The sequence below is a fragment of the Mugil cephalus genome, chromosome 13 (genome assembly GCF_022458985.1).
Source record: "Mugil cephalus isolate CIBA_MC_2020 chromosome 13, CIBA_Mcephalus_1.1, whole genome shotgun sequence".
Taxonomy (NCBI): Eukaryota; Metazoa; Chordata; class Actinopteri; order Mugiliformes; family Mugilidae; genus Mugil; species Mugil cephalus.
In genome coordinates this window covers 23,250,170-23,264,363 of record NC_061782.1, presented here as the reverse complement: position 1 = coordinate 23,264,363, position 14,194 = coordinate 23,250,170, and the positions used below count along the sequence as shown (strand labels likewise).

At 39.2% G+C, this 14,194-nt stretch overlaps 1 protein-coding gene across 7 annotated transcripts in view; it reads right to left on the bottom strand.

Annotated features, from left to right (window-relative positions):
• nckap1 (NCK-associated protein 1) overlaps nt 1-14,194 on the bottom strand; it is a 30,916-nt gene that overhangs the window by 14,420 nt on the left and 2,302 nt on the right. For 2 of the 7 annotated variants that reach the window (XM_047603771.1, XM_047603775.1), the window contains exons 2-10: nt 10,673-10,690; nt 5,342-5,452; nt 2,494-2,586; nt 2,342-2,398; nt 1,295-1,437; nt 1,039-1,129; nt 645-782; nt 463-511; nt 207-363 (exon numbers count right to left, since the gene is read on the bottom strand). In XM_047603771.1, the coding sequence (XP_047459727.1) occupies nt 207-363; nt 463-511; nt 645-782; nt 1,039-1,129; nt 1,295-1,437; nt 2,342-2,398; nt 2,494-2,586; nt 5,342-5,452; nt 10,673-10,690 (857 nt within the window). The remainder of the gene's footprint in view (nt 1-206; nt 364-462; nt 512-644; nt 783-1,038; nt 1,130-1,294; nt 1,438-2,341; nt 2,399-2,493; nt 2,587-5,341; nt 5,453-10,672; nt 10,691-14,194) is intronic. The other 5 variants (XM_047603774.1, XM_047603777.1, XM_047603776.1 and 2 more) reach the window with 3 other exon arrangements.

Sequence of the window (14,194 nt, the reverse complement as noted above, 5' to 3'; positions counted from 1 at the left end):
GTAACAGAACACACAATGGATCAGTTTGTTTTGTATGGACACTGTGTGCCTTAGATCCATCAGTGTCCATACTGACCTGTGTCCACTCCTGAAACATCCAGATAAAGGTCAGGATGCAGGTTTCCAGGAGAGCATCATGAGATCGTCTGTGTTTTTCCCCTATGTCCCCAATGAAACTGAGAAAATGTGCATCACAATGCTCTTACCCTCTGATGTTAACAAACAGGTCTTCTGCCGCCTTGTGAATGTGGAAGACTTCGTCCCTGAACAGGCAGAGACAGGTGGAGCTCTGCAGAGCCAGCTTCCACAAAGACAATGCTGCTGCGTCGTTGTTCAGGACAGCATGACACAGGATGAAACCAACTGCAGAGAAAACCAAGAGGAGTATATGACAAAGTGCAGGAAGAAGACTTTTGATCATTACGTATCGGGTTTGAGTTTATGAGTATGTATAGCACTTACAAACAATCCACTTCTCCATTGTGTCCAGCGACAGGTATTCACATGGCATCTAAAGATGGAGCAGAGGTGATTTTAGCCTTTTACAGTTAATTTATCTGCACAGAAAGAAGTCATTCGCAAAGCTAAGAAATAACAAATCTGTTCTATTTACGTGCAGAGATCAGACTAAAATTTTGTCATACTGTGTCAGACTGAGCAGGATTGAGCATTGTGGAGGGAGCAGAGATAAGAGAGAGCAGCTGGGCGTTCCTCCACTGGTCCGCAGACAGATTCCTCCTGGGATAAACCATCTGAAGGCTTATCAACGCATCTGACAGAGACTGGAGGAGAGGAAACACATAGAGTAGGACTCATTTTAAAAGTGAACAGCAATGCCTCATGGCATATTCGTAACAAAAAAGACATATTAACATCCTCTTCATCAGCTCATTTAGTTTTAACTGCAGTGTTGTTAAAGATTTTACCATATTAAAGTTTGACTGAATGTCAATTGTCATTCTTAAAAAAACAACCAAAGAAACAAACACACAATAAAAAAAATCTGAGAATGATTTCAATAAAACAGGGTGCTTCTACCTTTCCATGTGGAACAAACTCCTCCATCATCTTCTTCAAAGGGTTTTCATAATCCACAATCATCTGGCCCAACCGCGGGTACTCCCTGTCACTGAAGCACACACAGGACTAGGGTTATCATTGGTAACCACTGTAAATACCGTGTGTACAGTCAAACAAAAGACCCCGACTCAGAGTGGATTTATGTAATGAGCATCAATGAACGATGCATGTACACACTTTACGATTGTGTTTTTTGCATGTTAGTTTCAGTCACCTGGCTCCGTGTGTCATCTCGTGGGCGTAGTTGTATAGTCCTATGATGGCTTTTCTCTCCTCTATGCGAGACAGTATTATCATCAGAGTAGTGTACGTCACCACCAGGTCCAGGTAGTTTTTGGTCAGGTCAAAGTTCACCGTCTGTTCGGAATCAAGATAATAAGGCGTCATTTTTTTTAAATAATCAAAGAAGTAGTAGTGAAAAGATGTTGAAGATTCTTCATTAAGACAAGAGGTCAAGTCACTCTGGCCATTGTCGTCTGACGTACATTACTAATTAAAAACAGAGTGACTCAAATATCTGCTGAGACAATCAAATGGGATTTATCAATGGGATTTATTCAGTGATGGACAACGGAGCAACAGCAACATAGCAGAGACTGCAGGAAAATGGAAGACATTGGCCAAAGTGGCTCTATAATACCCAGGACCCGGGCGGCTATGGAAAGTTTGGAGCCAGTGTGTGAGCAGTACTGTGTGTGAGTGGAGTCAAGTTATTGATGTCCCACCCACACTTCCACCAGACCGTTTGTGTTTGATTAATACTGCGCTCTGCTCTACCTTCACCAGCTGCAAAGAAATGATTAAGCACTGCATTTATTTATTTAATCCTACTTTCACGGTCCTACCGGTCCTCTTCACACAGCGCTTGTCATTGGGAACTGTCAATCAGCATGACTAAACTCATCACAAAAATGGACATTTGGACATAAAGCAGCATCATATTAACTACCTAAAAAGAACAGAAACCAAAATCTAGTGTTTTAGTTTCCATCCACTACCATGGAGGAGGAGGATCTTAGATTAGAGCATATAATCAAAACCTAAATCCATTCCTCTGAATGGTGATGGAAGCATTCAGTCGGATGTTTTTCTCAGCTGAAACATGTCTTTTAATAAAAATCTAAGTGGACTTTAAAACTACCATTCAAATGAACTAAATTCAGTGGGGTATGCCAAATTTCTCTTAATAAGGTGACAGAAACCTTCAAAGAAGGGCAACAACGGCAATTTTTGAGAATTAAAAACAGATACGTTTACTTACAATGTCAAAGAAGACCTGGCAGGCATCAATAGTGTTCAGCAGCTCACAAACATGGTCCTGTTAAAGAAAGAGTCAATAAAAATACAGATCAACAGGAATACGTCCTTCCCCCTGTACTGTAAAGATGATTGATGTACTTGGTGTTTACCCACCTTGAATTCCATGACATCTACGAAGGTAAAATAGTAGAGAGCCAGGTTCTTCAGAATCTCTGACTTCTCTTTCTGCAGCTGAGCCAGCTGTTGCTGTAAAGATCATACGGCACAGTGCAGACAATTAGAATAAGTAATGTAATTACCTAAAACATCCTTTTCTTTCATTGTAGTTTGATTCTGTGATGGGCCTGGAAAATCTGAAAGTGTCTCTCGTATAAACTGTCCAATAAATGTAAGTTCTGGAAAACATTTCCCTACACAAACCTGAAAAAAAAATAATGTCTGCATATTTCAACCCAGCCTCTAAAAAACTAATTACCAAATTTCCCTTGAGGGATCAACAGAGCTTCATATTAAGTTGGTTTAGTTTTGACTACAAAATGCAAAGTGATTTAATAATTCACTGATGGGTCTAACTTTATCTATAAAATAGATATAAAAAGATCTTGCTTTAATTACAAAAATGATTAGAAGTCATTTTACTTTGATGGTAATTTAAATGTCTGTACTCTACCTACAGGGAAAACCACTATTTATATCTTTTGCAATTTTTGTAACAAAAGCAGAGGTGGAATTTCAGCTGAATTCAGTCAATCACTGTGTTTACACGGACGCTAGTGACTAATGACTTTAGAAATACAACATGTAACCACCTGAATCAGAACAGACTGGTCTGATCAGATGAAATTTACAAATCAGATTGGGCGGTTTGATAAATCTTTAATAATCTGGTTATTTGGTAGTCAGAACCTCTTGTTCTATTGTGACTGATGTCGTGTGGCATTTAAACATACATATCTTATTAGATCATTTTATTTAGCGTCCATGTAAACAGCTGAACTATTCGATCATGTTGATGAATCATTGTCCAACGCTGAGAATCCATTGGTTTTTCCAAGCCCACACATGAAATATATTCAACTTTATAAGACTTTAAATCAATCTTTTACCAATATAATATAAACTAGCAAATGTGAAAGCTCTAACTTAAGCTCTAACTTAAGCTACTAAAAGCAGTTTGTGGTTACATGGCAGAAATGACTGAAAGCATACTGCATGTAAACTGCATACTCTAATGCACCTGAGTTCAGCCTTGCAGTCTGAACAAGAGTCAGTGGAGGTAGAAATCAAAGAGATGAAAATCTGTAAGTGTGAAAAGCTGCTGCTGCATCAAGGAGTTGAAACCTCTATTACTTGACCTAAAGTCAAGCAAATGTTTTTAGTCTTTCGCCAACTTTGATCAGTGTATCAGTGGATTTGTCTCTGTAATTTGGAACGGCCAACTCCTTGTTGCAGGCAGTCATCTCACCAACCAGCAATCAACCAGCTGGCTAACTAGGTAGTTAACCAGACACACACTCAAAGTCATTCAGTGGGTGAAAGAAAGAGAGAAAAAATGCTACCAGCAAAGAGGAGAGTAAGCACAGCAAATCAAAACACCAGCTTTTTTAAAACAAAAACAGGTACAACAAAAATTACAATATCACAAAACTTAGGTACATGAACTAAAATACAAAAAAACTTACCAAAAAGCACAAGTCCGGAATAAGCCAAGTTTAGCATGCAGAACACAAACAAACAAACACAGAAACAAAGCAGAAAACAACGTAAGAGACAATTTTAGCACAGTTATACTGAATAAAGCAGTTAGCTACACACACATTCACACACACAGCTGTTTGCTAAGTGACACTTTCACATGAACACATAGGCCAAAAGCTATGAGCTAAGCTAACAAAATAAAAGAAAACATTTGATGACAAGTTAAGGTCACTACACACACACACACACACACACACACACACACAAAAGAGATTTCTTTATATGATGCACTCATGTGATCAATAATATCCAACAGTTTGGGTTTGAGGGTGACCAATATTTCTACTGAATGCAAATAATGTGGATTTAATTCATTGTTAGTTATTTATATGCATTTATTTATTATTATAGAATTAATGATTGAAAAATTGAACAAACCTGACTATTGCTGCCTTCAAATCTAATCTGTGGTTATGACATTGCAAGTTGTGTAAACAAAATGCAAGCTAGCACTAATTAGCATGTACCTGGATGTGGAAATGCTTTTGAAAAACTAAATTATAATATATTAATAATTATTACTCCAATCTGACATGTCTAAGTCATGTCACAAAAACTTCCTGAATATCACAATAAGGTGCTGTTCATATCCAGTATCCACTGGTAAACCTGGCACTATTTAAACAAAGGCGCTCTAATCAACTGGCCACTGATTAGAACAGACAGATGATGCAAGGATTGCAATTTAATTTAATTTCTCAGTGCACAACTAAAATGGACTCAAGCTACAGGAGAGCAGAACATAGCGGCTCAGGGACCCTGGACAAAAGTACCACAAACTGGCTCTTTGCATTCTATGTAAATTCACAGGTGAACATCTACTCACAACAGCAAAAATGCTGAATGTGCCACATTTGAAGGCAGCAATAAATGTATGTTTTTATATACAAGGATATTTCCACTGTTTGTCAGTTAGGATGCTTATTTATAACCAGATCTAAAACATTACAGATCACGTACTACACTGATCATCCCACATCCCTGACATTTTTTTTTTTTTTTTTTTACGTAAAACTACGTTGTTTCCTGCATTAAAATTTTAAATTAATAAAATATTTGTCAGTTAGGGTCAGACCTTTTATTGCAGCTAAAATATCCAAACAGAAATGATAACAGGATGAAGAAAATTAACAAGCCTAGATTCAAACTGTGCTGTCAAATCAATCCCACCAGTAAACACACATCCGTTCCCCCCCCCCCCTTACATTAAACCCACTGCAGACACTCATGCAGGCGTACTTACGTTGTTATTTCGTGTCTCCACAGCGGGGAACTTCCTGACGATAAATTTAACTGCAGACTCTAAGTTCTTATCGACAAGATACGAGGGCTTAGCCTTGGGATCGCCACATGCCTGCAAAGGAGAGGAGGACAAGAAGAGGTGAGGACAGACACAACAGTAAGCAATGCAAGTACCTTGGTTGCAACTGAAACACCTGGGCTCTTTACTCTTTGTTTGAGACATTTTTATTTCTTTGTGTTAAGTATTTACCATGGTCACCAGTGAAACCTGGTTTATCCCGAGCCGAGGATTTAGGTGGGTATGGGTGAATGAATTATCAACACCACTGACATTTAGTGGTGTCCAGACCACTAAATATATCGGAGAGATGAGAACGAACAGAGACAAACTTAATGCACTGACATGTGCAGTCTAATTTTCTACTTAGATGCACATGTCAACGAGGACAGTCCAGGTGTCTGCGGGTTTTTTATGTTTGGATAAACCAGGTTCAACTGTTGTAAAAAGCCAAGAGCCTGAACTGATCAGTGGTTCTCATCTCTTGAGCTGTGAGGAGGCGTTTCTTCCCAACGCTGCATTAAGTGTCAAATAGATGTTTTACACATCTAATATTTCTCATTAGATTGCAACTCGTGCTGCAGCAATTGGTCCATTAGTTGACAGGTAGAAAATGTGTCAGCTATTTAAAGCAAAAATGCCAAACATCCATGGGCTCTAACTTTTTCTTTGTCCTAAACTTTAATAAATTCTGGGTTGTTACATTTTTGAAAACAAAGGCTGAGAACCACTGAGAGTCCCAGGTAATGAGAGGGTTTCAGCTTCAAACTGTGTCCCTGAGTGGTTAGTACCACTGCATAACAGGCAGAGCGATGGGCAGGTAGAGTGAAGAAGGGACTGAATGAAACAGAGAAGAGAGAGGGAGAGGTCTAGAAAGGAGGGGAGGGAGAACTTAAGCAAAGAAGGCACACGAACTTGGAAGTGAGAAATGGCAGAGAGAAAGCGATTGAATTAAATCGGCTGCCTTGTCTTGCACAGGTGTGTCGGTACCTGTCTGCCTGCCCTGACTCCAGCGAGAAGCAACAGTGCTCATGCATTATGGGTTACGTCGCAGTGAATGAGTGAGGAAGATGTGCTCCATGCATGTGCCATAAACAGAGTGAATGTGTAAAATTTTATTGGCCGCCAGCACTGAGGAACAATCCTGGAAGAGGTCAGCGCCTTTGACAGTTTTGAGGATTCAGCTCTTCATGGTTACGGGTTTAGAAAGTGGAAGGATAAAGTTACCAAAACAAAATCTTCAACACCGAAATATATATATATATATATTTTCTAAAGCTGCAATAACAACACAGCTAATGACCCGACAAGCTTGTGGCATCACTACAACCATACAGGAAAACCTGGATTTCAGTTTGCATGGCAGCAGCTTCGGCCAATGCAAAATGAAAACAAAACACACAAACACAGTAGGTAACCGACAACCAAATATTAAAATGTGATAAATTGCAGGCACAACACACAGTTTCTGATGCGGTTGAGGTTTTCCCATTGCTTTACACTCCTGGTTATCGTGCTAGCTACGTATCCAGAACCCAGCTGCATTTGTCTTGAAACTACTACTACCCCAACACCAGAAGCAGTCATGCTCAGATCTCACAGTTCTAGGTTTGAAACACATTCACTACAGGATCTCAAACACAAAACATTTGGACACTATGGAGGGACGGGACACGGGGGGGAAAAACACACACATACACACAACACTAACATGGTTTCAGTAGCCATCAATGAGACAGTGGACCCTGAGTCTCAGCTCGATTCCCTGTGCCCGACTCTCTCAAGGAATCAAGGTGTGACTGTTAAATCCAGGCAAAAGCACAATAACAACACTAGCCTCGCCCTACGTAACAGACTACTCTCTACAGCGGCCACTAAAATGTAGTTACCCTTTGACTCACGCCGGGGAACTGCAGAAGAAAAACACTGCCCAGTTACTACACAACTTTAGTATGCTAACTTAAAGAATTTAAGTGTTTTGCCACATTTTGGCCCAACTTCTGTGGAAGGGTTTCTGTGGGTTACAGAGATTTGTGATATTTCCACAATATTTTACCTCTAGTTTCACATCTTTTATGACTGGTTTTGTGGAGCTCTCCTCTGTCGTCATACTTGTTAAATCCAACCAGCTTTCAGGTTTGACAGTGCTCCAGATTAGGGATGGGCATGGAGAACGTTTATTGGTTCTGTTTATCGACATCATTAACCTTCATGCTCATTGATTCCTTTCATGGAATCTTTATGTCGAAGCACATCATTCAAATCATGTGACATTCAGGTGATGACGAGGAAGACAGGGATGGTGGAGACTGAAACAGTCGAAAGTGCGGCTTCACTTCACCAGAAGGGACTGTAACAGCGTGCTGCACCATAATTTCTGGCAAGGTCAGCAACACCACAAACATACTGAAGGATTTGTTGACGTCGCATGGCATTAAATACAGAGTCTCAATTGTTCGACAATCTCCCGTCAACAAGTGCAGCTATGGCTAAGTCCAAGTAGAGCAGAGCTAGTGAGGATCTAGTGACTGATTTACCATTCACTTACTTACACAAGCTCTTATCTCTTGTTTAGAAACTCAAAATTTCTGTTGTTTACACAAAACCACAAACTCCTACCTTTTCTAAACCAAAAATTCCCAGGAGGAACAGATAAAGAATTGGATTGATAATGGCATCGGTATCAATAAAATCTTATCAATGCCAATGCCTACTCATGAAGGAGTTGGAACTTCTGTCATGTTTTGGATCTCCCTCACTTGTGGACTAATCTTATTGTACTTGCAAAACCAGCAAGATCTCTAACAAGTGGACACAGGAAATAACGTGAATTTAGAAAAATAAAAGAAAAAATGTTCAGAGGATATTAGGAAACTGGTATCAGAACTTTCAGATCAAGAGATCTTAATTTTGTGTAAATAGTTAAATATAAATATATAGTTAGAAAGCAGATATTCCTACAAGCACTTGAAAGCAACCGAATTGAGTGTTTTTATTTGTTACTTAATTTAGTTTAAGGTGATTTCAACTGAGAGCTAAAGAGAGTTGACACTTGAACACACTGACAAACTGTTGATACAATCACATATGCTTTTGGTCAGTTATACATGAGCTTTGATAAATGGGCTAAAAGACACAAAACAAAATAACTCTTAAAACTGTTATCACATCAGAGCTTAAGTAAATATATAACATTCGGGCCTTAAAATGCTTTTAATTAGCATTGGTCATTAGTGCTGGTGGTGATTAGAGTAATAAGCTGGCTGGGTTTCGGTGGGGTGAGGGCTGATGGAGGAATGGATGGAAGGAGAGGCGCAGTGAATGAACGAACAGGACATCGGAAGTGGTCAGGAAGGAGTAAGGGAGCTGTTGCCTGGTTACCAGAACAGACCTCAAGTCTTGCCTCCACCATCGTTTCCCGACTCCAGGTAGCAATTAACAGCTACCAAAGGGTTCCCACTTTGACTGACATATGGTAGGGGACCCTGGAGTACATAGCAGTGGACCGAGGGAATCATACATCTGAAACTAATTACGGCTTCTAATTACTAGACACAATACTTCAACACCACTTGCCGCCTTTTCACTGAGTCCCCCGAAAGCTGCCTCCTCCCAGAGATAAATTTGTTTTTTATGTTTCATTCCTCACAGTTGGGGGTGCTCTCATTTTCACCAGGAGGGATTAAGTGCTGGGATAATAAAAGGAATGTATGGTATCATGTGTGATTAGGAACCACTAGAGAACCCTAACAACCTGCTAAGAGCTGGCTGACTGCCTGGGCCGCCTGCTGGCGACAGCTTTTTTTGGTACAGTTATGCTGATAAAGATTTTTGGGATTAAAGCAGTGACTGAACACTTGTTGAGAGGAAATTTATGAATTCATGGTGACTTTTTTCCCCAGCATTACATTATGACCACTAACAGGTGAAGTGAATAAAACTGATTATCTGATTGTTGTGACCTCTCAAGGAAGAGTGGAAGGATTTGAGAGACGTTGATGGCTGGACGACTGGTTCACAGAATCTCCAAAACTGCATCTCTAGTCTGTGGTGGTCACTACAGGATACCTGGTCGAGGTTTTTTTTGTTTGCCCCTCTCCCGAAACTGAGTATCGACCGATTCGATTCCTGGAAAAGTCTTTTCTTCTCTTCCTTATATTCTCCTAGATTACCTGTACACTGTGCAACTGTACTACGTCCAATAAACAGGGCTATCAACGTTTATGTAGTGTGGAGAGGGTATCTCCTACCTTGACTCCAGAAAACCTGTGTTCTCTACTTCAGAAATGGGCTGGTCATTGAATGCCATAAACTCCCTAACCTTCTTCGGAAAGTTAATGGTGGTTCTAACAGAAAGCTGTCAGAACGCTCAGTGGATCTCGGTTTGTTTGGGGCTGAGTAGCTGAGGTCAGTCAGGGTGTCCATGCTGAGCCTTGACCACTGATGAGTGCTCCTAAAACCGACATGTGTGCATCAGAAATGGACCATGGAGACATGGAAGAAGGTGGTTGTCGATGGGAGGTGCTTTATCTGCAGCAATGTTCAGTTGGTGGTATCAAAGCAAAACCCATATAAATGCCATGACCCAGTTTTCCAAGAAAGACTAGCATTGTAGTAAGATAATCATTGATATTCACTTCACCGGTTGGAGGCTGTAATGTTAAGTTAATGCTGATTGTGTACATCTCAAGTTTAATACACAAATCCTTAACACTTCGATAGTAAATTTATATAAGTATTTCAGTTTTTTTTTTTTTTGAAGATTTTCCTTTCCAATATGGTTATTGTACAATCAGTGTTATATAGAGTACCATCATAATACACTGTAGCTATGCCCGCTACAACATATGCATATTATTTATTATTCATGTTAATTATTAGACATTTCTGGCTGTCGTGATGAAGCTAGCTTTGACTAATACACTGGCAGGTGATGACTGTGGACTAAAGGGAAAAAGCCTTCTTTTCATAAAAGAAAACAACAACAACGTTTATGTGAATACTGTATCATAACAAAATGAACAACACACTGAATTTGCATTGTGGGTTTGGTAAAACTGACAGTGAATGGAGCCCAGCCTTACTGATTCAAATGAAGAGGAGTGAGGCACAAAGGAGAGGACCAACAGATCAGTACAGGTAGCCAGGAGGAAGAGGAGGAGGAGGGGGGAGGAGGAGGGGGAGGAGGAGGAGGAGGAGGAGGAAGAGGAGGGAGTTGAGGAAGGGTGACGAGGGGAAGGGTTTCGTCAGTGGAAGGTGATAAATTTTGCAAACCTTCCAAACTTGTCCTTGCTGCATAGGAGAGGGGGGAAGCATTGGAACGGAGAGAAGAAGAGAAGAAATCAAAACAAAGAGCCCACCCAGACAAACTGCTGAGTCACTGGTCCACACACACTCACTCACAAAACACACACAAGTCTTAAAAAACAGCTGCTCCCATACAGGTGTTTTCTGCTGTGTTAGGGATAGCCCTTCTGGCATTTCTTTTCAACACAACAAATAAAAAAAGTAAGACATGCTGTGCCAACATGTTATCACATTAACACTTGTTTCAACGCCTGCTGTCTTGAAAGTTGTGTGCAGCATCCCTACCTACGCACTTAGACACACTGAATTAAACATAACACATCCATTTTAATAGAGTGGAAGGCCTGAAATGATATGGTTGACGTTCAGCAGCTCCACTGACTTATACAGAGCAGTGTGACAGACAAAGTTTGGTCCCTGCCATTTTCAGTGTGTGATGCAATACCGCTCCATGACTGTTGCTTAGTAACCGACAATGCAGCGCTGGCCATTTGTGATGCTTTGATACGTGGACTTATCATGTCATGGTGTCATGGACACGGTCACTTATTTCTGTGCACGTCTATCAAAGACTCTGGTCCGGTTTCATGTGCGCAATTTTATCTCACGTACAGCGTTGAGAATTTGGACGCAGTATTAAGAAGTAGAAAAATGGTTTAATCTGGTGGTGAACTGGCAGCAAGCAGGATTTAGCACGAGGATCAATACTGGTGCAAGTTGCCTTGCGTTGTGCTTCAAGTGCACGTTCTCAATGGCTAGAGATGGTACAGTAATTTAGAAAGAGTCAGCATTAAGCAGTGTGTCAACTCACAGTTTGATTTTATAGCAATAAAATCTCCTCTGTTTGGATCTAAATCCTTCTAAACCTCATATTTCAATAACGGGATTTTTCAAACTTGACCTCGAAAATGAAATCCACCCAATGAGGAGAGTAATCCTATGCAGTCGACGGGTGCTGGCAAGATGTGATGGATTTTAACACAATTATAAAGTCTTTCTTTTCTTTCTTTCCACTTTTGCATTCATTCGGTCACAGGATGATGTTAACTTCATTTGTATGGCTACAGCAATCAGTGATTGCATTGTCATTGTCTTGGAGGTATTAGACTGTTCTTTAATAAAGTGCATGATAAAAGGGATTCACCCCCTTGAATGTTTTCATGGTCTATTTAGAAATTTAGTTGTCCTATGTGACTGTGTGATATGTAGAGTTTTAAGCTATGTGACCAAACAGGTTTGTAGCTTTTGAGGCTTATAGATGTTGAGAGGCATCAAGGCGATGACCTGAAATAATACGCCTGACACTCAGCAGCCCACTGATTGATAGTGATTATGATATTATTTTAAATGTGATTTTAAAAAGTTGTGATTTAATTTGAAATGTATTCATATTTATCTATAATCATGCCGAGACCCAAGTCCTGCGTTTGGTTCTTTCATGTTTCATGAGGAGAATGACCATAAAACATTTCAATTCGGTTTCAATTCAAGGTTGTTTCAAATTGCAACAACTACACATTGGAGAAAGGTCAGTGTTTCTCCATGGGAAGTAGAAGAAAAAAAAAAACAGGAACAAGAACAGTTACAACAAACAAAGCAACAAAGAATGGGAAAATTATTAATGCTCCAATCATTAAGCGACAGTATTTATTCTGAACTCATTCCGAGTCCTAGAAAGCTGGAAACAAAAATGACTTTAATTTTTTTCGTTTTATCCTTTTCTGCAAGATGATGGAAACCTAACCAAATACAAGGAGCATGTCTAATAGAAACTCCTATAGATTAACTCATAGTAACACTTACTTGATAGAGTACAACAATGTGATGCTTAGACCATGAGAAACTTGTGCAGGTTTTGGGAAAGTTCCTCTTATTTAGCTCATGAAATGCAACTGAAATTTAAAATTAAAGAGTTAAAGTGCCCTTGGTAGTGCACCCTACATTAAACGTCAGCATGTAATTCTTGCTCCATTATTTATTTATTCACATGTACCTGTCCCCTCTTGGCCACCATACAGTAGGTAAGCCAGTTATTCACTTTGTAGTGTATTAAGAGCAACAACGATCTGATTTAGCGGATCAGAAAACAGTACATGTGCAGAACGACAAGAGTAGAAAATGCTGGCGCAACACTAGAGTTGGACGACAGGATGAACAGACTGGCTAATAAGTCCATCACTAACAGTTATTTTAAGGTCATTAATTCAACATGTCTGCCTCTGGTGTATTTATTCATATGATGTATATATGAAGGCTGCAAGTGGAAGACTATTTCAAATAGTGTCGTTATGTCAGTCTTGGTGGTATATGTCTAATCAATGACTTCAAGATGGTTTATTATTTCTAATTAGAGTCCATAAAATTAGAGTTTTAGATTAATTAAGCTGGGAAATGTGAAAGGATGAGGAGAAGCTTAATTTATTCGAACAAAGTAAATGTCACATCCCCAAAACACAACGTGACACTGCTGATTGACAAATTGGCTGTTGCTTAAATCAAGAATAAATTTAGCCGGCTGTGCACACTCCTCTAAAAGAATATTGACAATCATTTAGTGTTCAAAAAATAACTTGATTATCAAAAGGCAAGAAGAAAATGATGAAAATACAAAGAGGAAAAGGCAACATTTTTTCTGTTGACCTGCAGAAAGTGTGCAGTAGTGGAAAAAAGAAAGAAGAAACAGAATTGGCATAATGTATTTTACTGTAATAAGCTCTAGCTGTGAAAAAAATATCTGATTCCTTACAAATTTCGTAATTTAAAAAATAAAATAATCGGATGAACTTCTTCAGAACTGCCAATGTGTTTTTGGGTTTCCCTCCTCAAAACTCTATATATACTGCATCTGTTTTTTTAAAACCCAGCAATGTATTGGTTAATGTTCCATTGAGTTTTTTTCCCCATTACATGCATCACGCTATCTATAGTCATGATAAATTTAAGGAACTATGTATTATGTAACTATGTAGAACTCCCTGCACACTAGCTCTGGAAATTATGAAGATTACCTGAATGTAAGCAAGGTTAAAGGGGAAATAAATATCCTGCAAGCGCTGTGTGCAAGACAAAATATGATGTTAGAAGGTCCACTGGCTGAAAGAAAAGCAAACAAAAACTTTAATGCCACTCAGCCAATATTAATTAAAGCGACTAGATTTAACAAAAAAATAAAATAAAATAAAACAGATTTGAAGGATTTTAAGGTTTTCTGCTGACAGTCAATGGTATGTGATGAGTGAATATGCTTAAAATGTAAAGCTAAGATGATTATATTACCATTAGTGCACATGAATTACTTGCTCCCAAAGGTAGAAATCAAAAAACAGAAAATAATAAGGCTACTGTAATAACAATAAATTAGATGATTTTTTAAAGATTAAATTCAAATAGCTACAGATAATAACAGAATGAAGCCACTGATGTCAGTTCTTTCATTTCTACCGTTGGGACGTAGCCGATGTTGAATGCTGGAAATTTTTCTTAACATCA